Source organism: Chelmon rostratus, chromosome 6 (assembly GCF_017976325.1).
Source record: "Chelmon rostratus isolate fCheRos1 chromosome 6, fCheRos1.pri, whole genome shotgun sequence".
Classification (NCBI taxonomy): domain Eukaryota; kingdom Metazoa; phylum Chordata; class Actinopteri; order Chaetodontiformes; family Chaetodontidae; genus Chelmon; species Chelmon rostratus.
Window position 1 is genome coordinate 6620138 of NC_055663.1, and position 27720 is coordinate 6647857.

General features: G+C 42.5%; 1 protein-coding gene across 2 annotated transcripts in view; it reads right to left on the reverse strand.

Moving 5' to 3' along the window:
- The window catches only part of wwp2 (WW domain containing E3 ubiquitin protein ligase 2), a 54457-nt gene that overhangs the window by 21404 nt on the left and 5333 nt on the right, over nucleotides 1-27720 (reverse strand). For both annotated transcript variants that reach the window (XM_041938947.1, XM_041938946.1), the window contains exons 3-10: nucleotides 27395-27551; nucleotides 26846-26967; nucleotides 25490-25627; nucleotides 16012-16090; nucleotides 12283-12446; nucleotides 10530-10773; nucleotides 9158-9247; nucleotides 2158-2332 (exon numbers count right to left, since the gene is read on the reverse strand). In XM_041938947.1, the coding sequence (XP_041794881.1) occupies nucleotides 2158-2332; nucleotides 9158-9247; nucleotides 10530-10773; nucleotides 12283-12446; nucleotides 16012-16090; nucleotides 25490-25627; nucleotides 26846-26967; nucleotides 27395-27551 (1169 nt within the window). The remainder of the gene's footprint in view (nucleotides 1-2157; nucleotides 2333-9157; nucleotides 9248-10529; nucleotides 10774-12282; nucleotides 12447-16011; nucleotides 16091-25489; nucleotides 25628-26845; nucleotides 26968-27394; nucleotides 27552-27720) is intronic.

Consider the following 27720-nt stretch of genomic DNA (forward strand, 5'->3'; position numbering starts at 1 on the left):
CCATGGTTTGAGCCTTACATGATGATGTGAGCTGTACTTTCCCCGCTGAAGGGCGGCACTGACAGAAGGCTATTTCAGTTACAGTAATAACATTGGTCACACTTACAATCAATAAAGTAAACAGAGCAATACTCTTACCAGGGTCCAAAATGATCAACTGCCAAGAGCTACTGTAAATGCCAGTGGACAATAAATCAGAGCAGGCCAGCAGCTACACCACCTGCTCACACTTTGTGTTTAGCTTCTCACAAAGGAGTTCTGTTTCCCTGCCGCTTGTATGTTTAACTTCCCAGATGTTTGATGACGGTTTATGTTCGAAGGTCAATTACTCTTACTGAAATAGCATGCAGCCGACTACAAACCTTTGTTCAAAACGTCAACGCTGGCCACAGCAGCCACAGGCAGACACAGATACTGTGTGATGATGGGATCAAGAGCGGAAAAGGAGTTGCACGGGTGTGAAATCAACGTCAACGTGTGGGGTAGGGTGACGGTGTATGGATAAACGGGGTCAGAGGGATGGATGGAGTGAAACAGGTTGAGGTGATTTCAAAGGAAGACATGAAGGACAAACAGAACTGTAGACTAGGACAAATGCACACACAACTTTCATAAGGACTGAACCCGTAGCACACAAACACACAGGGTGTGTAGGGTGGGGTGTTTATACAGGAGCCTATAAGAGTTTTAAGGCTGGTTTTAATAATGGTCCATTGAGAAAGCTCTGTTGTTTTAGTCCCATAAATCTTTGCTGTCTGGTTGCAGTTTGACCTTGGCTGCTTCACTGAGAGGACGGCGACCGTCACAGACGTGGTCGAATCTCGAATGACTCCACTGGAAAAATACTATAAACAAGTCTCAAATAACATCTTTAATCCCCCCTATAGAGGCTGACGAGCAAACTGCACTGTGTGGCACACAACGCCGATCTTATTCAAAGCAGGTGTTGATCGTGTTTGGTGCATTTGTGGGGACGATCCATAATCTGGTGTTTTCATCATTCGGTTTTCAATCTCGCTGATTTGATCTGAAGGAGAGAAACACCCCAACCTAACCCTCGTCCCTAAGGAGTGCCACAACTGGGAAATACTCAATTCATGAGCATCTGGAAAAATGTAAGGAATCAATTTATATGAAAGCATGAATTTTCCAAAACATGAAATCCATCTCTTGTCTGTTAAGTGACAGACAAATCAGCCAGGCTCGTAAATATGAGTGTGGGCTATGACTGATTAACATCATCTCAAAAGATGCAAAAGTTCACTGTCTTGCACTGCTATAAAGAAATAATATTTTTCATTTCAATAAACGTCTTTTCGCTGTAGCTGTAGTACTGTACAATAGTTATTCCACCACCATTACACTGACATGAAGGAATATTTTAATATTTGCTGCTTTAAAACACCCAGTGTCTTGTTAGGATTGGGTTAGGGTTTGCTATCCGTGGCACAGGAACTGAACTAAAAGAACTGGGCGGTTAGCATGAGCAGCGGCAGCCACAATGGCCAAAGAGACAAAGAGTGGCACCATGAGCCACTACCGAAAAATCAGAAGAAAACGTCTTCACAATATTTGATTGACAGGTGAAAGCGTACAGCACAGCAATGAACCCTAAGCATAAAACAAACTAAAAACAAAGACAGACAGACGCCCCCAGCTGAGTAGACTTTTGTTATTGGACATAATTTAGTCCAGCGAAATGTCAGTATATTTTGGCACTATTTAGTTGTGCATATTTTTTAGTAAAACATTATGACAGTCAATTTAAGATTCTAAAAGCTGCATCTGGATGATCACAAACAGCAATCATAAATCCAGGATTTCTATAATAGCAGAAGAGGTGGATGCAATTTTAAGGATTTTAACAAGAAAATAGAACTTTTTTGTGGAAAAACCACATAAACACATGATTAGTTAAAGTACAGTGATTTATATAGATACAGATAGAATATGTCTGGAGGGGATCTTTACAGTAACTGTAGTTACAGCAGTGAATGCTGCACCCATCAGAACCATTTTAAAGCCCTTCTGGAGGGGAAGATCTCTTTTAACAAAAGCACTAATCGCTTTTTACTTTTGCCTGAGTGTGCAGTTGTTGTCTCCTGTACACCAGCATACTGTGTGCATGTAAACTTGGCCAGAGGAGGCCTGCAGTACCTGGTAGAGGAAGCGCTGGCTGAACTGGTGCATAGCGCCCTGCAGCTGGCTGCGCTGACTCTGCCACTGCTGGTAGTTGCGCACAGACTCGGCCGTGGGCCTCTGCCATGTGGTGGTTCTGGTGTTGTGGTCGACGTAGTAGTACCTTCCCCGCTGGTCAACTCGCTTCTCCCAGCTGGAGGGGGAGACAGAGGGGGGTGAGAGGGGCTGTGGCTTTCAACAACATCTTTATTAAGCCTGTCCAGAGTGGGTGGTGGTACCAAAAAGCGGTGCTGCTGATAGTAACAGGACTGATTTATAGAGACAAGGAAAAAGAAACAAAGGCAAAAAAAGGAAAGCAAACAGTAACAGGAGGGAGGCGAAGAGTGGGAGGGAGGAAGAGGAGCTGGGGATGAAGCAGGAAAGATTTGTTCTACGTCTCCTGAAAAACATTGCTCCAGGGACAGAATAAAACTGATGGATATTCACATGGCAGGTCCCCAGACTTCATTTCTTTCTTTGTGGCGTCATTACTAGTTTAGCTCAGCCTCAAACATCATCAAACAACTTATTCCCTTTAAAGACAACGCCAGCGCTGAATTCCGATGATTAGGGAAAACAATGGGAGACGCCAGATTTCTGAGTGACAATAACCATGTGTTGTAGTGTGTGTTTGTGCATCAGCGCCTGAGAGTGGCATTACTCAGAGGTCTATGTCACTGGTTCCCGACCTGGGAGTCCCGACCTCCACTAGAGGTCACAAGGCCTGTTGATGTAAGCAACCTCTTTGAAGGTTTCATTCATTCATGGGAAGAAAACTAAATGAAATTGATATTCTTTGAGTTTAGATTATTCTTCTAACATATAAACTTAAAATGAATTTGCAGGATAAGGACACAGTGAAGACCTGGACAGAAGCTACATCCACAGAGGCATCACTCTCTGCTAAACAGCCTCGTCCTGTATGAGACAAGGACGCAGTTGAATGGCCAAAAGTCAGGAAGAAAGAAAACACTGAATTTATCTATAAAGTGCACAACATGCTAAAATACATATTACAGAGAATTGTACAGCAAGTTCTTAAAAATATCAGGAAAACTCATCTCTGGTGCAACATTCACAGGAAATAATCTGCTCATAATTCATCCAAATCGCTCAGTTTACACAAACTTCTGCAGTTATTCTGTTCACTATTTGGGTTAATTGTACAATTTATCAGTTTGTACAGTCTGTACTGTGATTGTTATACACTGAATCTTATATTAAATATTCAAATAATACGTTACTTAATCAGGATTCATCCGTTTACTCAATGATAGAAAAGAGGTCCGATCAGGAAAAATCTCTGTATATCCTGTTCTTCCCCTGAGATGGGAGGTCTGGACATGGACTGAGGTATAGAAGGCCACAGAAACATACGCATGCATGCACGCACACACACGCACGCACGCACGCATGCACGCACGCACGCACGCACCAACAAACACACACTCACACACACACCGGGCTCAGCAGGACTGACTGCTGTTCTGCTGCTATTCTCATATCTCTGACTTCAGCGCTACAGAATTTGGAAGAGAAAACAGCGTCGACTTCCGTATGCTAACGAAAACACTGTGCAGATACCAACAGGCTTGAGAACGCGCACACACTCATGCAAAAAGGAATCAACACTCATGCAGACCATGACAGCGCTTCCACTGCAGCGCCGCTGTTAAAACTCCATGGCGTTTTTTTTTTTTTTTCACCCTTTCATAACTAGCTGGAGAACTGTGTCTCTGTGGCCTTCTTCCACTTTCTCTTGTCCTGTGTTTTTCTGAAGCGGTCTAACAGTCTGGTTTCCACTGTAGTCAGGATATAAAAGGCCGGTCGCTGCAATGAATGTGTGAGACAAGCTGCAAAATAAATCCTGCTCTACCCCACAACAGTGAACTGTCATCACTTTCATTAGTCAAAATCTTACATATTCAAAATTCCCTGACGCTACCTGTTTGGAATACGCTTCTTAAAGCTCTATGATACTGGACTAAATACGGAACATGAGATTAACACAAAAAGTGCAAACAAACTGAACCTTGTTCTACTCGCTCGTTCACACACTGATGCAGTATAATCAGCACGACTGTAGAGCCACCAACCTTTCCTTTGCTGGGTCCTCCCAGTGGTCCAAGACCTCTACATAGACTCACTTTTGTTGCCCCTAAACCAAAACTCAAACACACATTCAGTGTGTGTTCAGTGAGCAGGAGGAGAGCAGCATGAGGGATTTACTGCAGTACATGAAGCAGGGGATTGTGGTGAGCGTTTACATGCTCAGTTAACACTCTATGGATGAATACGTATTTATGTAAAGTAACAATCCCTCAGATTTTTGTCGCATCACATCCAATTCACAAAGTATTTTGGGGGCATTTTATGCTTTTGTTACCAAGTTGACAGTAGAGAGGACAGAGATGTGGGAGCCACAGTCAGACTCAAACATTGGGGATGTTGTAATTCAAAGATTCAAAGTCGAGAACTCAGCCCTGAGGCCATCAAGGTGCCCCACCCTGTTTCATTTGCCCAGCAATAGCAATGCCCAGCAATGTATTTACATCCTGTAACTGACCCTGCATGGTGTAGTTAGTGGCACGAGGCAAAGAAAATATAGAATATGACCACTTATTGTTTGAAACACACGTGCTGCTCCCACTGGTAAACACAGGCATCTCTAAATCAACTAGAAGTGAAATTGTGAGTATTACAGCTTTGGCTGGCATCAGGACCCATCACGTGTACGGACACTGTGCACCAATAATAACCAAATTAAGTGACCTAACTCAGTCATCTCCAAAAACAGCTCTTAAATCAAGCACTGCGACTCCTCTAGCACAACAAATGTCGGCTGAGTCTGTACTAGAGTTAGATGGCGAGCAGCAGAGAAGTCTCAAAATCACCAAAATCAACACAAACAGCTCCTTTACAGGCTGCGACAAAACTGATGACACCTGACTTCAGTTTTCCCTCAAATAAGTTTAAGCAACACTTTTCATAAGCCACAGAAATAATCTTGATAAGTTTATCTGTATATATGTAGTGGAAATGCTTTTTAAACTCCTCCTCGCTGAGACCTTTAAGCGCAGTACTCACATTCAGCATTGTGTCTCGAGTGAGAACGGAGCCCACATGATCTATTAGCTGACGTAAGGATTGGAATAATAAAGGTACTTTGTTGTCTTCTGAATGGAAAATCTCTGCTCTTGTGGTCAGAAGTCAGGCTCAGCTACACGACTGCACCCCAGGAGCTGGTAGGTTTTAATATCTTGCTCAAGGACACATCAGCAGCGTGGATGATTGCAAACAGGGAGTAATTTGGTTGAGGGATAGTTTCTCTGACCACCGTGCCTCTGAGCTTCCTTTGAAAGGCAGGACAACGCTGTTCCCTCTCTGATATTAGCACTAGCTAGTTATTTACTGGAGCCAGAGCAAATCCCTGAGCCCGCAGCGGCTCGTCTGAGAGTCTCTACTTATTTCTGCTATCTGACTTTAACTCGTTGCATAAGTCATGTCTTTGAACTAGAAGGGCACAGCTTCCTCAACATGAACGGTCCAGATTAAGATTATACAGTACAACAGTCCACTCATTCATCACCATGTTGGCTGACAGCAGCCACTATGAGCTCCTATCTGCTGTCTCCATCACATTTTCTATTGGGATGCAGCTTGACATGTGTTGACAAGATGAAACTGAGCAATCACAAAGTGGTGAACCTCCTCCATCCTTGCCTGTGAGTGACTAAACCTTTCTAGGAAGCTCCTTTCATACCCAATCATGATACTATCACCTGTTACCAATCAACCTGTTTACCTATGGAATGATCCAAACAGGTGTTTTTGGATTATCCCACAACTTTCCCAGTCTTTTGTTGCTCCTGTCCCAACCTGCTTGAAACGTGTTGCTGCATCAAATTCAGAATCAATAAATTTGAAAAATCAATGAAGTTGATGAGGTCAAACATTAAATATATTGTCTTTGTACTGTTTTCAATTGAGCATTGACATTATAATCAATAATTCTTACAGAATATTGGTTAAACTGGGGACTGAAACTATACGTACTGCCCTGATATAGAATCTTATGACTTTGACTGTCATGCAGTCACAAACAAGTATTTTCCATGGTCAGGGTAATCATAATACACTCTTTTGTAATATGTTTTCTCTAAAGTGGCACCATGTTTCACTGTTTAGAATTACTGCCTATTTGTTGTATTTAGGTTTTCTGTTAAACTGTGAATCCAGATATTTCCACCACTAAACATTTCTGGTCTGTGGCAGTTCAGCGTTGGCCAGTTTGTGGCTCAGACTCTGGACACCATGTTACCCAATATTTCATGTTAACTCTCAATAAAATTCTGTCAAAATGAAAGTACTTCATAGTGTACTGCAGCAAATAAACTCAGTGAATGACTGTTTATGCTTTGTGGGTTTTCTGTGCTGTTTTGGGGCATGTTCTACTCTTCTGTCTGACTTCTGTACATCTCTTGATATTCTTCGGTGGTTTCAGCCTGAACTGGCTCGTGACCCACCTAATTAGGAAAAATGGGGTTTTGTTCAGCATCTAAGCGTTAGCATCGAACACAACTGACTGTTGCTCAGTTTACACAGCCACATTAACACACTCTGCCATGTAGAAAACCACCACCGCTGGACAGGATGGGAGAGACTGCAGTCTTGACTGAAGTATCGATCACAGCTTTCATTAAGTTGTATATAAGCAAGAGCTTTAGTTACTGTTACATTTAGGTTTGGTGCAGCTGACCCCATTCTGTGCTGGGACTGTGGGAATGTAATACTGAATATAAACACAAAATGCTGCTTTACAGTCTAGTTTCTATTGTTTAACTTTGCCTAAACAACATCAATCATGAAAAGTAAATGTAATATTGTGGTTGACAGACATCATGCAATGCTGAGTATGGCACATTTTCAGTTAAAGAGGCCGTAGTGGTGCTGGACTGAAAGGAAGCGTGTTAAGACGTCCAGCATCTTACCAGAGCAGCTGAACATGTGATGCGTCACTAGCTACGAACTCTGCAGTGTATTTGATAAAGAGCAGCGTGACTCAGAAGCTCTCCTCAGCCTGGCTTCGGATGGCTTTCATTATTTCGGCTTCCAAACCTTGATTGCTTAACTCATCCCACCGCCCCCCCCCCCCCCCCCCCCCCCCCCCTCAGCATCTAAACAGTTCCTGGTGTGTACATCTGGAGCACAAGCCCAGTGTTAGTTTGCTAATTGATCCTCTGAAGGGCCACGGCGGCCAGCGGCCAACACAGTGGTGGATGGAAGTACATGTGGCGCTAAGAAAGGACTTTTGTTCTCCGGGCCCCCGCGCTCTCGTTCCTTGTATGGAAAAACTGAGATGGGGGGTGGGGGTATGAGGAGAAGGGGGGTTGACCTTTTCCTAAAAGCAGCCTCTCTTTCTCTCTGTCACCCAGTCACACACTCTGAAAATCAACACATAATTGGTGCAAGTAAAAATGTCATAAAAGGGCTGGGCTCTGGCTTTCATAATGCTGTGCACAAAGAGAGGGAGAAAACTGTATCCTCCTCATGACGGCTTAGCACACCAACATGAAAACCAACTGGGTGATTTAGGGACAATCACAGTAACGTAAAAGACATTCTTAAAACAAACATACAAGAAACCAAAAGGCTTGTTCGGGCATGAACATTCCTCTGGACACATTTCTGTGATTCACCTGCACGTCTGATAAAGTGAACGCCTACAGGCCACGTCTGCATTTAAAAGGGCAAAATATGGAAGGAAATTCAATTAATTTCAATGGAACTGTCTTAAAAGCTCTGACCTTTGAGGTAATCGAGAGCCAGAGAGTCCAAAATGGAAGATGCTATCATAGCTTGTTATCTGTGTTGCATCATCCATGTTTATTTAACTTCCTCCGTCAGAGCATAAACTCAACACAACAGAAGTGGCCAGCAGCAAGGTTAGATTAGCTTCCTGTGGCAATGGCTATAAACTGGATGTTGACCAGTCTTGTAACATTCATGTTCCTGTTTACCAAACGAAACAGACTCCACCAGACAGCTGCTGAAGTGCTTACTGTTAATCTCTCGATTCAGTGATCCATTTCATAGATTATTACTCATTTTTGTTGAGGTTTATATTATATTAACTGCCTGGCGTTTCTTCAACAACCAGATTTCCACTTGTGGTAAAAGTTGAAGTCTAGTCAAGTCAACTTTATTTATACAGTCCAAACATCACAAACTCGCCTCAGAGGGCTTTAAAATCTGTACAGAGCAGAAAGCAGTTCATCTAAACTCAAGTTCATTGTTTGTTTATTTGGTGCACAATTGAATCAAAATCTCAAACTGGAGATTAAAATGAAAAACTGTATGAAGTTTTAGCTAATATGAGTCTCTGGATCCCAATATGAGCACTTCAGTACTGTGGTGGATGACAGATGTTTCTTTTCTAAAAAAGTATTCTACCCCAAATAATTCAAAACCTGAAACAGCACCGAGTTAATCACTAAACTCTCGACCGAAACAAAATAATGACTTTTTGCAACAACAGCCAGCAGCTGCCTAAAGCAGTCACCCTTCACGTGGATTTACTAGCTGGTAACCATTACAACATCTAAATCCACTGACCTTATTCACCCATTCAAAGGAAAAAGGAGCATTTGAAAATGTCAGCAATGAAAGTTTCACATATGCAGCCAGTTTATCAACTGCATGGATTAATTGCTGTCATATGCTGTTCATCCCATTTCACCAGGTGAACCAAAGATTTGTCTGGAAGCTTTTTTTGTGAGTGTGTTTGTTTCCTGTACCTGCGGTCACACAATTGTTTCCATGATATCAGGGGTGGAAGACATGACCGGCTGATATTTGACTTCTAAAGGCCAACGTGGACCCAACTTATCAGCTGGTCTTTCCTCGTCAAATCACAGTGTGTGTAAAGCAATCAATGCATCAACACAGGAAGCACGTTCAAAAAAAGGTGCAGGCATACCCTGGTGGCAGTGGTCTTTCCCAGGTTGTGGTTTTGGTGTTGTGGTCAACATAGTACACTCTGCCATGAGGCAACACCCTCTGCTCCCAGCTACAGAGAGAGAGAGAGGGGAAGAGAGAGGAGGGGGGAGAGGGAGAGAGAGAGAGAGAGAGCGTTTACATGATCACACATTACAAAAATAATAAAAGTACCTATTTTCTAAGATTTCATAATGAATGTAATTACAATAAAAATCCTTCTCAACACAAAACTGAGATTATTTTGAGAGGATGGCGAGTGCCCCACGATACCTGTCACCAACAAAGACAGAGAGGAGTATTCACGGGTATTGTCAAGGGTCCAAAGCTGCAGCACAGATTGTTAGTGGCTGTCTGGACTGTTAACATGTGTGTGACCGCTGTAGTGTCACCATCATGACAACCCACTATTTTGTAAGCATCACTTTGAATGAGACTGGAGAACTACAAACTACTGTTTCTAAGGTCAAGAATGAATTTCAATAGATCCACTTCCATGACAACTGAACAAACTCCATCGGCTCATGACGACCATCAGAGGACCAGTGTACTGTTTCATGATTCATGCATGAAATTTGTCCTTTGCCTCGTGTGTAAATTTTGTGAATATTAAGAAAACACCATCTTATTCACAGAGGATACGGTTTCGAGGTTTGAAATAGCTTTTACAGTCATGTTCTGCATGTCGCAACCTTAAATTTAGTTATATTTTCAAACCAGGGGGAAATGATTTGCCCAGGTCCTGAGGCTGTACGGTGTGGATGGATGGAAAAGAGTGGGAACAGAATACTGATGAAGAGTTCAGGAATAAAAAATTTAAGAAATGTTGCAGCGATCAGACACTGAGGTGTTCCTGTTCATTGAAATATTACTGCTGACTGCTGTGCATTCATTCTCTCTCTTGTTTCAGTCGTGTTCGGTTGGTCCCTCTCACACCATAGTGGTAACCTGCAGTGTGTGGATGCTGCAGGGTTTCCTGCAGCATTTGCCAGTGGAGGCACCCTGCCCCACCTGAAATGAGTGGGGCAGGGTGCCTGAAAGAGCTCCTCTAACGTCAGGAGATGATTACTGTGAGCACAGTGTGAGTCACCGCAAAGACAAATTTACATTATTATAACAATTAAGTTTTTCTGATTTCTGAATTAAAATTTCTATGAAATACAACATTGGGTTTATGAAGCTTTGAGGGCAACAAGCAGAGTGGTAACATGTTTAGTGCTTTCCACCTCTGCTAACCAATTTCAGTTGCTTGTGTGTTTCCGTTTTGCCAACACTCTTTCTAGTATTTAAATTTGTACAGCTATCATAGTACTGAATGTGAGATGCACTTCATCTTTGCATGCATTGACTCTTACCCTGCCGGAAGCGAGTCGGTAGAGGACTCTGTGGTGCTGTTGCTGGTCTGTTCGGTGGCGGAGGTGGCGTTGGGGCCGGGCTCCGACGGCGCGGCCAGACCCAGGGCGTCTTGACCTGGGGAGGGGCTGCCGCTGCTGCTGCTGGCGGCCGGGGATCGGCCCGACGGAGAGGAGGGAGGAGGCGTGTGACGGGCCACGCCCCAACGGCTGTTCTCCAGCCCGTTAGACGTCAACTCTACTTTGTCTGAGAGAAGACACAGCGGGGACGGGGGACAGATCCATGAAAGAGTGATTTATTTAGTTGGCAGCACAGCTCAAAAGTAACAAACTGAACAGAAGCAGAATCTAAGAATCCAGTGACTTTAGCTTGGTGTTGTTGTGAATCCAGGATGTTCAACATCTCACAATTTTCATTTTTATCCAACTAGTCCATCGCATTCACACGCTGCTAAGAAGGTCTGACATGTGGGACATCTAAGCTGGCTGATAAACACTGTTAAATGCTATTGAGCTGTAAAAATAAACCCACAGGACAAACAGTAAACCAACAAACTGTTACAGAGGCCTCAGCTTTGCACACTGAAGGACTGTGTTGGCAGAGCTCTGCGCTCTACTGACAAACCTCCACTTCTTCATTTCCTCAGAGTAAGACTGACCTAACCTTTCTGAAAAAGTTATTAGTTAAGTCAAATGCTGATATTTGTTCATGCAGAAAAGCAGGTATTAGCAGCACACTATGCCTCAATAGATATCATACAGTTTGCTTGAATACAGTCTGCATGAATTCAGGTTTTATAATTAGGAGTAATAGCTGGGTTCTGGTACCCAGAACAGTTATTGATCTGCTTCTTATGGACAAATACACAGATTCACTGTGCTCAGAGGGGAATGAATCTTTTTCAGATAACAGGTGCAGGTTAGCTCAGCATATTTAAACGCTGATCAACGCTTTCACTGGTTAATATACAGATACAGATACAGATACATATACAGATTATATGAAATGTAATTAATTTGCTTAGTAACAAATTTATAAGTTATATAATCTAGTTAATAAGGTCTCCGTGAGCTCATTTTCAGGTTCAGGTCTGATGTTCCTGACAATGACATCTTTATTTAGTTATTTATAACTTTAGTTTCCTGCAAAGGTTAACATGATTTAAAATGGGATTTGAAAGGTTTTTTTATTTACTTATTATTGGAAGACAAATTACAAAACTAGACATAGTGTGTACAAAACATTCACCAAAGTTAAACCTGACTTGATTTGGTGTGTGTGTGTGTGTGTGTGTGTGTGCATGTGTGTGGCAGTCTGTGTGGACATGCATAAGAGTGAAAGAGAAGAGAGAGAGAAAAAGAGGAAGGCAAAGCAATATTCATAAGTGATCAGTCTCTCTTTTGTTGTCTGTGGGAAGAGCTTCACCTCATCTGATTCTGATGACAGATTTAGGCTCTACATAAGTCTGACAGAGTTGTGCATTAAGAGAGAATTCAGCTTTTTGTCAAGTGATCCTTGAGGCACAAATACTGCCCGCCCTGAAGTGACATAATATGTTTGTTTTTTCCTGGTTGGCAGTCAGAACATCTTTGAAGATGCAGAATATCTGGACAAATCTATCAGCAGCTTCTGTCCATTTTTATATCAAAATCAGCTCTGAGTCAAATTTTAGTCAGTGTAAATACATAAATCTAAAGTCCAGTTAAAGCCAGGTCTGTGTGTAACATGGCATTAAGGTTAGCAGACTTTTCGTACCTGCGCTGCTTCCAGGGCTGCCGTGGCTCTTGGAGGACCGACGGCGACCGGACGAGCCCGAGCCGGGGACCTGCTCCTCGTTTAGCTCCCCGTTAGTCAGAGAGGCCCCTCTGGAGCACCCCGGAGAGCCGCCCTGCGAACCCCCCACTGAGTGCCTGTTATTCCTGAGAAACAGAAGGATGCACAGAGGGGAGAGGATGGCATGTGGAGCAGATGAGGGGAGAAAGTGAAAGAAAGACGGGAGAGGAGGACGGGAGAGGGAGGGAGGGATGACAAAAAAAAAACATCAGCACCTACTGCATGGAAAGAAATGTGTACGATTGTTGTGTCTTACTCGTTCTTTGACAGTCTTTCAGGTCCGCTTCCTGTGAATGAACCCGCTGCTTTGTTTTGACAACTTATAATTAGAGCTATTGTTTTTCCTGACTCGGGGGAACTGACCTGGCACACGTTCGAGCGTGTACTCAGGCAAACCAAGCGCAGAAAACACAAACAGAGGTGTTGGTGTCGGCTACTTTTCCTCTCTGAGCACCCTCATATTTTCCTAACGCTAAATATAACTTTGCTTTTGCGACAAGAACTTTCATACAAAGAAAAATATGTTGGCTTTCCCTCCCCAGGACCGAGGAATGCTGAGGCCGAGCTTGGACAGGCGTCAACAGAAGACCGGATTCAGGGCTGCGCTCGGTTGTTTATTGGCCGCAATAAGGAAAAGAAGCAACAGAGGAAGGAAGCAACGGCTTGACATCAACACTTGCCGTGCGTGTACGTATGTACTGTATAGACTTATGAATGTGTTTGTGTGTGGGCACCGAGCTCCTCGTCATGGGAGACCGAGATCACCTCTTCGCCTCTTCTCTCTCTGCGGCGTCCGTTCTTACACAACTGGATGGAGATGTTGACTGCTTCTCCATGACAGCGGTGGTTTGGGTTTTTGGCTGAACTGTGTTTAATGCCCCCCTGCAATGTTTGGAGGGAAATACCATCTGACCCCACGCACCCCCGCCGCACAGCTTTGAAATAAATGCAGTCTGCTCCACTATTTATTATCCCACCACCATTCTAGCCGGTGAGAGCAGCGTCTGAAACCACATTTAGGGGGGAATAACATGCTGGCACTCCGCGTAAGTGCTTCAGTCGACCATACTGGCACACGATTCCATCACTCGATCCTTTTTTCTTTCTTCCATTTATTTTGGTTACAATTATGCCGAGTTTATGATTTTCATTTAAGCGCTTTGCAAACAGTGTTTTAGAAAAAGGTTATGCAAGTTTATTAGTGCTCTTTTATTCTTATTATTATACCACAACTTCTGCAGAGATTTGAAACCGGCTGTGTAGTGAACTGTGCTGCCTAAAAAGCTGTGTGTCTGTGTGTGTTTGTCAGCGTCACGAAAAAGACATGAACTTACTTAAAGTTGGTTGAAACGTTTTGTCACCTTTCACCTCCTTCTGTATACTTGATCTATCATGTTTTGATCCATAAACCTAAACGGGCCTAACTGTCACTGGGAGGCTGCTGCAAAAACCGACTCCAACTTATCCCAATGAAATCCAGTTTCAGTGACAAACCTAAAAGTGACATCAAAACCAGAAAAAGGTGACATTTCTGTGTAGGATCTGTCAATCAACACCTGCTAGACTCATTGTCTTTTGCAGATTTTTATACATTACCAGGGTAACACACTTACACATGCAAACTTACAGCTACTCATTTGTTGCTCTAAACCAGTGTTTTCTTGTTTGCACATACAAGGTGCACTGTGAGCATGCAAATAAAGGTAACAGTGGGATGCACAGACCGCCATCTCTTCTCCCCACTGTTCAATGGGTTTATAAACACAACACATGGTGTCAGAAGAAAAGCCAATAAGGTACGCAAGAGTTTGTCAGGGACTGCAGACCAAAATACCAAAGTGTCCAGTGCCGGAGCAGTTTAACTTCACCAAGCCGGAGGAATGGCCAGATTGGAAACAACGTTTTTCAGGGCAGCAGGTCACAACAAAGCTCAGCAAAGACCCAGAGGAAGTCCAGTTGAGCGCGCTGACATGCTCTAAAGGCCCAGAGGTCAAACAGGTAAATAAATCATTCACCTTGGAAGACGACGAGGGGAGCAAAGATTATGAACATGTACTGGGACTGTTTGATGGACACTTCCTGCTGAAACCGTTTTCAAGCAGGCACGATTTCTCAGACCCAAGGGGCAGATGAGCCTGTCGAACGGTATATTGGAAACCTGTACGAACTCGCAGCTCACTGTGACATCACAGTTCCCAAGAGGTGCTGGGTAGCCGTCCTCTGCACTCTGTGCTCCTCTGAGTGTTTCCTCCACATGCCCACCTGACTGGGACTAACTCAGCCATTTGTCTCTACTTTTTGTCTGCTTTTAAACTTTAAACTTTTGTTTGGTTTTCTTTGACCCTACATTGTGAGGTGTTGCTCTAAATAATTACCACAAATCAAATGGGCTCAATCAATCATTGTCACACACTGAGCTGAATTACACAGATCCTGATGCATCTTTGAGTCGAGAGTCAATAGATCATGACGATGACAGTTGCTCCGTTAAATACATTCTTTGCTATGCGATATAATGCCTTTGCTCTAGCTCCCTGATGGTTTGCACTTCATTAAAATGGAATTATTTTGTTATTAGTCAGGGTGGTCTTCATTTCAGGGAACATACTATGTATTTCTTAAATATTTTTTGGGAATGTGGACTACTTTTTAAGACAAATACCAACATATGCACAAAAGGCAAGCTGTGAACATGGACGCCGTTATCTGTGTTGCTCTCTGTTGTTCAAGACCTACTGAAGTTTCAGCTTTGCATTTATACCTCACAATGAAATTCATTTGACGTAAGAGGTAATTTTGTCCTATAGGAAGTGATTCACTTTGTCTTCATTTCAACAGCAACTGCACTTTCTGAGCACTTCACATCTAAAGAAGAAGAGTCTCCAACGTAAGGAAACGCAATAAGGAAATGCAGCGAAAAATAGGAGACAGCTCGCTGTGAGAAAAACAAGCTCCTATAAAGGAAAGCTGCTGTCATAAAACCCAAACTATCAGCATTGCCTTTGTTAGATGGAAAAATAGGCATGATGTAAGGAGATGATGAAGTGTGATGCATATGTGGCTTTTTCTTTTAAACTACAGGGCTATTATTTCTTTTCTCATATTCTACATGATGAGCCACTTTTCCACAGTGTTGCTCCTTAGACCAACCGTAATCAGCTGTGCCTGACCTCTACAGGCTAAAAATATCTAACTTCTTCCATCAAAAAAGCACTCTGGATAATGGCAGCAGCAGACAGTGAATATGATATAAAAGATTACAATGGAAAAAAGTGAACATCAACACCAGGTGAAACTACTGCAGGACTGTGTGTGGAACCTGAATACTGAATTGTCAGTGCTGAAAACTACCAACATTGAACGGTTTATTAATCATGTGATTGGACATTTGCTGATTTAAAAATCATTTTAGGTCTGTTGAAAGGCAAGCAAATGCTGATGGTGTTGCACAAGTCTAATCAGATATGATGTGCCTTTATGTCAGAAGCCAAGCCCACTTCCTTTTTAGGCAATTGGGATGAAAATGGTATTAATTCTTCCACATTCAAGCTCCGCTTATCGTTTGCAGCATCAAGGAGATTGCATTCGAATTTCGAGTGTGTGTGTGTTTTGTGTGTGTGTGTGTGTGTGTGCCCATGCATGAATCCTGACCTGCTGTGAGATCCCGCTGTACTGGGAGTCTCCTCACTCTGTGTCCTCCTCAGGTTGGGTCTGTCTGACTGCAGTATCTCTGCAAAGACACAGAGCATCATCATTGTAAAGACACAGATAACCAGCTGATAACTAGCTGTCAGTCACAACACATACAGTACATCAATAGGGGGAGAAAAAGAGAGTGAGACACAGTTTGACCAGCTTTCAAATATCCCACACTCACATCAGCAAGCACAACTCACATTCAAAATTAAACAACTTGCACTTTGGTACATTTTTCTAGCATGAAGGGAAAAAGCATCTGAATGTGAAGATGCAGAAATGCTGCGGTTTATAAAACTTAAAGGCACTATGTGAAGGTTTGCTGTGATTGCTTATAATAGCCCGTGGACTGGTTTCTATACAAAGTACTTGGATGGTTTTGCTGGGAAAATCCAGAGGAAGTGATATTTATGTGCTCTCCTGAGTACTTTGCCTCTCTTCAGCTCCCCTACAGCACCAACAGCTGTGCTGTGCAAGTTCACAACTCAAAGTTCAGCAGACAGATTAAAATGAACTACTTTTCGTTCAGTTCACAATATTAAATTCTGAAATAAGTTTACAGTCTCAAAAAAATGAATGAGTTCACATTCATTTCATTTCATTTCTTCTTGCATTAATTTAATGCACTGAAAAGGCTGCAGACCTCCCACCATGTAGTCTAGTAAGTTGTTGTTGGGATATGAAGGTAACAGATCCTTTACACAACGCTGTGAGTTTGACTTAGGTGGAGGAACTTTGCGGCTGTTGGCTAGTGGTCTTACCCTTTGTTACTGATTTTTTGTGATCATCATTCACCCACACATAGTTCCCAAAAATGGTCAGACGCTTCAACTCAATGTGTCATTTCAAATTCATTGCCGATGTGGCTGACGTCCAGTTTCCAGACCCGGCGGAGACTCTCACAGGAATGCTCATCAGTTGCAAATGGATATTGTTCAGTTCACAGTTCACCAAAAACATGAGCACGTTCAATGATGACGCTCTTTTAGTGCGTTCATGAACAACACTGGCCGACAGTGTTGTGCATGATGTAACACCAGCTAACGGTAGCTTAGAAACTGAGTCCACCAGTTCAACAAATGACCGGCATAACGTCAATCAAATTACAATAACAGTGTAACTGTATTAACATAACTACACAAAATATAAAGCATCTAAGTATCCTGGCTTGTTACGCAGCGAAAGGAAACTGATAAAAAGTGCATTAACATCATAGATTTCTGAAGAAATTAATTTAATGTCTGCTACATTTGGCCAGTTATACTGTAGTTGACTAATGAAGGCAAACTTACCAATGTATTAACAGTGGTTACGCTATATAACCTTCAAAATGAGGATAACTTAACCATATATGTGCACACATGCTTGTTCATCATAGTTGGCCTCCAGGACTTAGCACGACACCTCTGAGCAAGATTGACTTTTTGCAGTTCTTTACTTCATACTGTACTGTCACACAGCATTTATAGTATAGGTTACACTGCACCTGGTTGTATACACTACTACTACTACTAAGCGGTCAAACTGACCTATAAACTGCTACACCAGCTGCAAAACAAAACAAAAAACAATGAATCAGCCATGTATCAGCAGATAAGCAGATATAATATATTTAGTACTCGGAGGAGAAGCCTTTGTTTGCTAAGACTGCTCCAAGGCAGTTCCCGTTCAAAGAAACTAATCTCTCAGTGTTCAGGTAGGATTTAAATCTTGATTCTGGGGGGCCTGAATCTTGATGTTCAGTTTCTTCCACAAATGTTTTATTGTGTTTAGGTTTGGTGATGGACAGTCTTGTTTGCAGCATGTTTTGGAACGCTGTTTCATCCTGATCATCCTGGGAGATGACAAGTCAGTTGATGATGGAGTGATGTTCCTTCTGCTTGTAGATAATAGCCCCAGTGGTACTTACAGGACAACTATTGAGAAAGGTCTTTACCCATCATGAGTTGTGTCTTGCACGACAGCTTGGCAACAAATGATTTGTTTACTTGCATTTAGAGTAACTCTTTTTCCGAGTTGAAATGCTACCCTAGCAACAATCACTAGATTTTAACTGTAGTAGCACATGAAGAAGAACTAACCAGGTGGTTTAGTGCTTTTTCTTAACGTGTTCAATACTTTTTTCCCGTGTTGTTCCACTTTATTGCACATTACTTTTTATGGATTGGAATGTTACAGTTTCTTTACCTGTGTCGTTTTATTGAGTTAATACCAACGTCTGGTATCAATTGGATCTGAATGGCTGCACTGAAAATGTTTTAATGAAAAAAAATGTTGACGTGTTGAATAACTATTTCTCCCACTGTGCATACTGGTCACGCAGCTTGGGATAAGATGATTTTAACCACCTAATAAGGGGAAACTAAAGGGAAAGGGTATCTTAAAAACACTTTCATAGTATGGGGCCCTTTGGTGGCTTAGGGGTTTGTTCCTGTCAGTTTTGCTATTAAAGGCATTAGATGGCAGTCATTTATCAGGCCTAATTAGCTACAGTGGCACTTGGTTTGGTAACGTCTCTGTGCAACTTAAGTCCAAACTGCTCATGCAGACTGCATGAAAGAGAACAGGTCTAAGGCAGCATCCATACGAACAGGCCGTACCAAGGCAAGCCAACAAGATGATAACTGACACACCCCATGTGCTTCACACCAGTAGCATCAGTTACTACCATCAGGGAGGAGGTCTAGAGTACCAAATCGTTGACTGAATAGATTTAAAAACTCTTTAATCCCTACTTCAACAAAGATTTTAAATGGAAAGATGAAGGATGCCAAAAGAGCTTTATTTTTACTTTTTTATTGATGATTGACTGTTTTCCAGGTTTTTTCCTGTACTTTTTATTATATTTTGTTCCATACTTTTTTATGTATGTTTCACCGTGTTCTTTGACGTGTTTCTTGTTCTGTGAACCTGTCTTATCCTTTTCTTTTCTGTATGTGGAGTATGGGGAATGTTTTATTTGGGTGCAGTCCGATCCAAATTTCCTATAATGTGGGACAATAAAGTAAATCTTGAATCTTAATATACCATTAACTTTTATAGTATGACGAAGAACTATTCAATAAGATTTAGTGAACTAACACTCTCAAACACTCCGCCTAGAAAAGAAAAAGAGAAAAAAAAATACAATTCTAAATTAGGCACAAAAACTTTTTTTTTAAACAATGCTGTCTCTAGCTGCTACATCGACTGAAACTTTAAAAGAAGTCAACACAAAAGTGATCTTAAGAACAACACCAGCATGAGTTCCAGTCTCTCCTTAGAGGCTCCATCATTAAATTACTACCACACTGTGAACATTACGGAGGTAACTGGTTCTCTACAGAGCTGTGTAGAAATGATAAAGTTCTCATGGTGAGGCTTAATCCACTTTGTGTTCATAAAAGCTCCTAAATAATCAAATCCATATAGACTTGAAACATGTGGCAATGGAAGTACAGTTGGAGAGAGACCATTCACCCTGTGTGTGTGTGTGTGTGTGTGTGTGTGTGTGGTGGTATGTGGTCTTGGTGGTGTGAGGGAATGTGTGACTATACGTTCAGTGCCGACTGTGACTGTAAACCACAGGTCTATAGCATGCTTTTCATTAACACTCACTTTCTCCTTTACACACATAAACACAGCACTTTCCTATGTGTGACACACTCATGACAGCCTCAAACAGTATCTGCATTTACACACATATATCCTGCTATCTACAGGCATGCATGCAGGTAATCTCTCACTGACTCACTCCCTCTCTCTCTCTCTCTCTCTCACACACACACACATACACATACACACACAGGGTACTGTTTTGTGGCTATGAAAGGGCTTCTTGTGAGCAGACCCGATGGACATACAGAAAAATAAACAGTGGTCTTGAGGAGAAACCATTGTGTCATAGCCTGCTCACTGAGTTCATCACCCCCTCCCTTTAAATGGCTAAAGTCGAATTACTGGTCTGGCGTGTGTGTCTGTGAATGCGTACATGAGTGAGTGTGTATGTAGGTGTGTAAAATAGAATTTCCAGTCAGCAACCATCTGAAGACACAAAAACATCAACAACAGCTTGCGTTTCTGTGGGATGGGGAGTTGTGTACATGTGGAGTGTGTATGTGAGCATCTAACCTTTATAATGTGTGCCAATAGTAGAAATCTCTCTGGCCTGGCTTCTGTTTCTCCCCATCTTTCTATACAAAGGTTTGTTTATGAAGCCTGCTGTGTGTGTATGTGTGTGTGTGTGTGTGTGTGTGTCAGAAAAGCTGCCAGGGGAAATGAGTAAAAGCTCCAAACTAACAGAGGTGCGTTCAGAGCGAGAACACAGAGCGCCTTAACACCACCAAAAGGCAACACACTTCCACCTTTATACACTTTACATTCGGGCAGCACGCACACACACACACACACACACACAGCAGAATGTAAAACATATGTACATGCGCACCCACAAATACGCACACAAGCTGAAAAACACGCCTCCATCTGCACCCATGAGACCACGAAACACACACACGTACAAAGACAAGTGCCTCAATTTTGAAACCCTGGTTTTAGAGGGCACACTTCAGCCTTCTGTTCAATAACCTTTGCTCCCCAAAACACACACACACACACACACACACACACACACACACACACACACACATATATACACACACACACACACACGCGACCTCTGCCCCTATGAGCCCCCTTCCCCCTGCTCCCATGCACACTGCTTTGGGATCACAGGAGGTGATTGTACTGCCGAGCTGCAAGCAATGAGGCTCAATTACACAAATCTCAAAAACAAATTAGAAAAAAAGCACTCCTGATGTATATGATTATATATGTGTGTGTGTGTGTGTGTGTGTGTGTGTGTGCGTGTGTGTGCACAGAAAGAGAACTCCAAACAAAAACTGAGGGGGCAGGGTTCTATTCGCTTTATGTTAACATTTGACCTTCACACAAAGCGAAATTACAGACCTCAGCTTGTTTAACGGCATTTTGCCGACCTCCCATTTACCGTATTCATACCCCTATGTCACGACCCTTACTCACATTTAAAGGAGCACTTCCACATTTTAAGAAACATGCTCATTCACCTTCTTTCCAAAAGTTAGATGGGCTTGATATGTGGAGCTAGAGTCAGCAGCAGGTTAGCTTAGCTTAGCATAAAGCCTGGAAACAGCTGACCTGGCTCTGTCCACAGGTTGCAAAATGGGCCTACCAGCATCTCTAAAGCTCACTAATTAACAGGTTGCGTCTTTTGTATTCAATTGGTAAGAGGACATTGCTCCTGGCAAAGAAACAGTCTGGCACATAAACCCCTGTCACACCACAACATGGGCCCATTAAAACGTGTCTTATAGTAAAAATCAATCTAAATCTAAACCTTAAACTAGCCGCTTCCATAAAGGGAGGATTTGCAAAACGTCCAGCCTTTACAGGAATTTTCTCATCTTGCCGTCCTTGTGAAGACACGTGGTACAACAGCATGCACACAAACACAAGCACCTATAACACACCTCCTCTTAACCTCTCTTCACATCTAAACGGTCACAAAGAGACACATTTATACAGACTGTGCTGAGGCAGGCCTTGGCCTTTACTGCTGGCCCTGTGTTCATTCAGCAGAATACACTGTGGGCTCTGTGTGGCGCTCTATGAAAAGGCTTGTGTGTGTGTGTGTGTGTGTGTGTGTGTGTGTGTGTGTGTGTGTGTTGCACAGAAAGGAGATGGATGCATGGACGTGGCTATGGATTTAAAAGCAGCTTAATAACTGTGCGTGTTTGTTAAAAAGACACCTAGTATTTGCCTTCAAACCATAAAGGAAAGTAAAATGTTAGCATAGTGCCTGGAAGCGGGAAACACTGTTGACTGAGAGTCATTAAGTCTGTGGAGGGTTTGAAATCCTTCCTCTAAGGGCTATGAAATGGTTTTATATTGGTTTGGGAAGAGTAACATATGTACATGGGGATCCCGTGTTCCCTGATGTCAGTGTAAAAGTTCAATGAATGCAAGTTGCTGAAGGCTGATACAGTGTGGTAGCAATAGTGCAGCTGTGCATGGTCAATATTTTGCCCTGGCATTGAGTTACTTTAAATTTAACAATATTCTTGACATGTTGTTTTTGGCAGGATAGAAAACCTTCTGACACACCACTTAAACATGGCCCAAGCTCTCCGCTGAAACCCGGGGTTCGCTGAAATAAATAAACACGCAAGTCCACCTCTTACCCTTATGTAAACTGGCTTCTATTGGTGTCAGGTTAGACACAAAGCAGCAACGAAGCTGAGGCTACACACCTAAAGGCAAACAGGTGGATTTTAATTCAAACACTTGTTAAGTGTATGTCAGTTTGCAAAATCAAATAATACAGATAACGTAACAGTCATAAATGAAATTAGTCCAGAAAGCGATCAATACATGTTATTTAAAACAGCAGATAAAAAGTCCCACAGAGAAACCCTGGAGTAAAAGTGGGACATCTTTGGAAGTAACTGTTTTGCTGACCTAACACTTTAATGAACTGCGTTGCACTGTCTATGGTTTAAAATAGCAAACAGTGCAATCAGACTTTAATTTGATTCTGCACCGTGAAACATCAAACTTTTCCTGATGAGAAGAGCCCTGAGGCATGAGGCAGCAGAGCAGCAGAACAGCAGAGATCAGACATATACTGCTGTCAGGGCTGAGCTGACATGGGCCAGGAAAGGGAACTTTGTTAAGATTGACAAGAGCGTGGCCTGATGCCACAACACAACAAGGTATAGTCGTTCTGTCCAGACAATAACATGTGAATGACTTTTGCTGAAGTAAATGACTGAGAGGATTGCATTCTGGAGATGACTGGTTTCGTTCTTCACATGGTAAAGGTTAAATGGTTATTAACGTAACTCTGGTTCTCTGATAGAACACACTGTGTATTACAGCCTGACTTCTGAGGTCAATACCACAATCAATATTAGATTAAAACTTGAATTACCACCATGTGGTCGTCTGCCTCCAACGACCAGTTGCAATTACATCCATGTCTGTCCAGACTCATATAACATATGTACTTAAGACTTTGAAGGGATTTAGTAAAAGATATTAAGTGTCTTTTTGGTGAAATTGAAGTTTACACTATACTGACATAATGATTCCAGTGAATCATTTCCATTTTCCTATTTCTCCAGAGGAGCACAGTGTACTGATAGAGAACTTCATGGTGCAACAACAACCACCTGAAGCTCAATATCAGCAGAACCAATGAGCTAGTGGTGGATTACAGTGCTTCAATATGGATGTTGCTGCAAAGAAACTACAAACTCTAAAACATGGATGCTTCACACACATCTTAAACCCGTCAGCTCAGAAGATCTAAACAGTCAGCACTGTTTCAAGATTAGTGTCAACAATTCAGTATCTGAGCAAATGTGAAATATGGTCTCAATCCGCCTTCTGTTCCTGAGTTATGGTGTTGAATAATGACAAGAAAAGTGTTTGCAGAACATTATGATGTCACAGTGAAGTTGACTTTTACCTCTTGAAAATAAAATGTCATCACTTCATCATTTTATCCTATGAGACATTTAGGAGAAATTAAGCCATAATTAGCAAGTGAATTCTTGCATTATGGTCAAAAATACGTTATGTGAGGTTACAGTGACCTTTGACCTCTGACCACCAAAATGTAGTCTATCCTTCAGTCCAAGTGGACATTTGTGCCAAAATTTGATGAAATTCCCTCGAGGCGTTTCTGAGAGATCCCAATCACAAGAGTGGGACGGACGAACGGACAACCTGAAATTATAACGCTTCTGGCCACAGCTGTCACTGACACATAAAAAGGGAAAACTGTGAGAAATGTGGCTTAAAGGCTGTCTTGGAATCAAGTATGTCAACCTCATCTATACATCAAATCCAAGCTATCTTTTTTTACTTCAACATAAAGACTATAAGCAAAATAAAATTAATGTTTAAGTGTCGAAATTATATTTTGTTACGCAATTGCACATTTCTACAATTCTGTCACCATACAAACAAACTCTGATTTCACCAGAACAAAAAACAAAACGTCTTTGGGCACAAACACTATTAATTCACAGCCATGCGGGTAAGAAGTGACTTTGGAAAGCTGCCATGTGCACAGTGTCAAACATCTGGCTTTTTCCAAGTGGGGAAAACACTCATTACCAGGGTGGAGAGACACACGAGCATCCTACTGTACAAACAAACGCATGTGCATGTGTGTGCATGTGTTTACGAGGTTGTTGGCAATGTTCACGAACATTTAAGAGAGACAGGAAGGGAAAGAGTCAGAGGAGGAGAAATGGTTTAATATTGTGGTGTATTTGGTGCTAATAAGCTGTCTGGATTTCTGTGGGAAAATAGTGTTCCACGGAGGGCCGAAACCTTGTATTTCTAAAACGCCAGCTTGTGAAACTTCTCGTGATTTTAGCTTTGTTGTGTATATTTCTGCTTGTATTTCTGCTTTCTGCTATATTTTTGTCATATATGAAAATCTGTAAATTCCCTGCAGGTATCATTTCACTTTTATCTTTTGTTGCTTTTTTAAGGCAGTTCTTGCTTTTGCCATAAAACATAAAAATCACCACTCCGGAGCGGCCTAGATGTACGTGCACGTGGCCTTGGCGTGAGTGCTTCTCTGGGGGTACAACCCAGGTCTCCACGTTTCCCTCACCATGTCACCACGTGAGGAAAAAAAGGAAATGTAAGGAAATATGTTTAAAGGGAAATGAGCCGTCCTTTTTTTCTGAGCTGATCAGCTGTCAGTCGGCTTTAACAGCTGTATTTGTGCTAATACTAATGAAAGCACACAGTCATCAGCCACACAGCAGCAGTGCTTTCTCTCTGCTTGTTACCTGTTCAGTGACATGAATAACAACCTGCATTCTGGGTTTATACTGTGTCCTGCTCAGAGTCCCAGCAACCACATCTACCAACATAATGCTATTTATTGATATTCTTATTGGGAATTCATAATTTAATTATCATTGTAAAAATCCACTGGAAATCATTTATATGGCTAAATGTTTCAGGGAAAAAATAAATTATGTAATCATATCAAAACTGACACTAATTATCAGCCTCACATGTGACTAAATGGAAAAGACACTAAATCATGGAAAAGTGCTTTTTGCTGGCTGACTGTCTCTGACTTTAATTTTACGCATAATAAAAGTTAATTGGGGAGAACAATGATCATGAAAAGAAAACCCTTTCTCTTCAGTGAGGAAAGTTGTTTGTGGTCTTTTTGCTGTTCAGACCTACAATTAACACAGATTTGAAAACGTCTTCCGGATCAAGTGAGGATCGAGGATATCAAATAAGAGGCTTGGGGTGGTACCCTAGGTGTACTTCTGTGTAATTACCTTAACTTCTCTGTGAGCATGTGTGTTTGTGTGTGTGTGTGTGTGTGTGTGTGTGTGTGTGTGTGTGTGTGTGTGGTAAAGGCGGGACTCACTGTCTGCTGCCGTGCTGCCATTGGGCAGCGAGCCCAGATCAACAACCATGCCGTCCAGACAGACGTTGAGCTCGCCTCCCGCTACAACCAAGCCTTTGTTCTCCGTCTGCAGCACCAGACTCAGCTGGACATTCTCCACTAGAGGGGGGAGGTGGAGCGAGAGAAAGAGAGAGAGAGATGATGATGCGTGGTTGAGAAGGTGGAGGATGAATGTGGTGGGGGTTGGAGGGAAGGGTGAGGGTGAGGAGAGATGGAAGGGAGGAAATCGGACATCCTCTCTTATTGCTCTAAAATGAGCAAACAGCGTGAACCCACAGTGTATCATCTTCCACAGTGGAGGGCCACCCTGCCGAGACGTCTGTGACCAAAAGAGGTTTGAGATGAGCAAAGGCTAACCATTAGAGTGGAGGAACATTTTATTGCTTCACAGTGGGTTCAGAGGCAGACGTACCACTTCTGTGTCAAGAGGCGAAAACTGTCCCGTTGACTGCAGACGATATTATCCTACAGTACCAAGTACGGAACTGTCAGGTGCTGAAAGACCTTTTCTATGATCAGACATTGCCAGATTGAAATATTAACTGCATTTTATTCATTTTTGAATATCCAGTAATGCACATCTTTACGACGAAAACTGTGTTCGGGTTCAGAGTCTGGATCTGAAGACTGAAACTGAACGGACCTAGTTAGCCTCATCAGACTCAGGCGCCTCTCTGAATGTGGCCAGAATGAAGTCTATTGTTATCTCAGTTTGGAAAATATCCTGTATGACTATCCCATAATCCATTAATCAGACAGTTGTTAAGTGGAGCTCATAGCAGTGGTTCACCTACATTCATTCAGAATCATGAGCACCACGGCTGGTGCAGAGCAGAGCAGAGCAGAGCAGAGTCAGGCGAAGTGAAGATAACGATGCTGGCACAGGTTACAATCAGGCTCTGTAGTGAACGACATGCTAACGTGCTGACGTATTCGGTGTTTTCGTGTTTCTAGTTGAGCTAGACCAGAGGATACTCAGTTAAAATAGATCACTGATGCTGTTTTTCCCCCATTGTTCTCCGTGATGTTTGCTGGAAGTGATGTAATGTAGCCGCGGGGTGTTTCATGTGGAGTGAGCGCTGAAGACAGAGCCTCTTCTCCTTCACTCTCCTTCTCCTCTCTCATCTTACTCTCTCTTTATCTTTCTTTTTTAATTCTGTATATAAAATATTTTAGATTTCCTGCAGACACGGTGTCAATTTACACTTGTCTGCTGTTCTCGTCTGTAAATGTATTGCCTCTAAGTTAGATTTTACCTTATGAAACACGGTGGAGAGAAGCTATTTTCTCCATCTGTTTGTGTGTGTGTGCCCTTACTCTTGCCATCGTGTGTGCGCAGCGTGTCCAGCAGGTCTATGGTGGCGCTGCCCAGTAGCTCCTTCCTCAGGGTGTGGCAGCTCCACAGCTTCAGATCCAGACGACTCTGAGGCGTCACATTACTGTGAAACACAAGGCGACATGAACGCATGTGAACACACATCACCAGCTGGAGCCTGTTACCATACCAACACGCATCACTCCAAATGAGCCGATACCGCATGTCAGTGCATTGACCTCAGTTCTGCGGGAATAACAGCATGAAAAACACACCGGCTACAAACTGGCAGGATCATTGTGCTTTGCACCTTCTGCATCTGCAACAATGCCTGTGCGTTTCGTTTCATCTCACGAAATGTTTTAAACAAATTTTGTTCTACTTTTAATGTAGTAGATTTTTACAGCAGAACCAGCTCAACTTCAATTACATGTGATCCAAGGCACAGTACCTCTACCTGAGAGGAATATATTATATATATATTCATTTATTGTCTATTATGTGTGTGTGTGTGTGTGTGTGTGTGTGTGTGTGTGTAATGGTGTACTCACAGGGTGAGGTCTTCATTCCACTGCAGCTCAAGGTGTCCACTGCGTTTGCCTGTTTTTTTGGTTTCACTGGTCAGGCCGTCAGCAGTCACCTCGACGAAGGAGCTGAGCCGAGAGTGACGGTTTGGCAGCTTGGGAGACTGAGGCTTCGCTGAAACCACTGCTCTCACACACACACACACACACACACACACAAACGCACAGGCACGCGCACGCACACACACACAGATTAAAGAAAACAGAAAGGACTACATTAGAATGAACGGGGAGAGAAAAGGGTGCTCTTCTTTGCTTCATCTATCCAAACAGACAAAAACATAGAGCTCAAT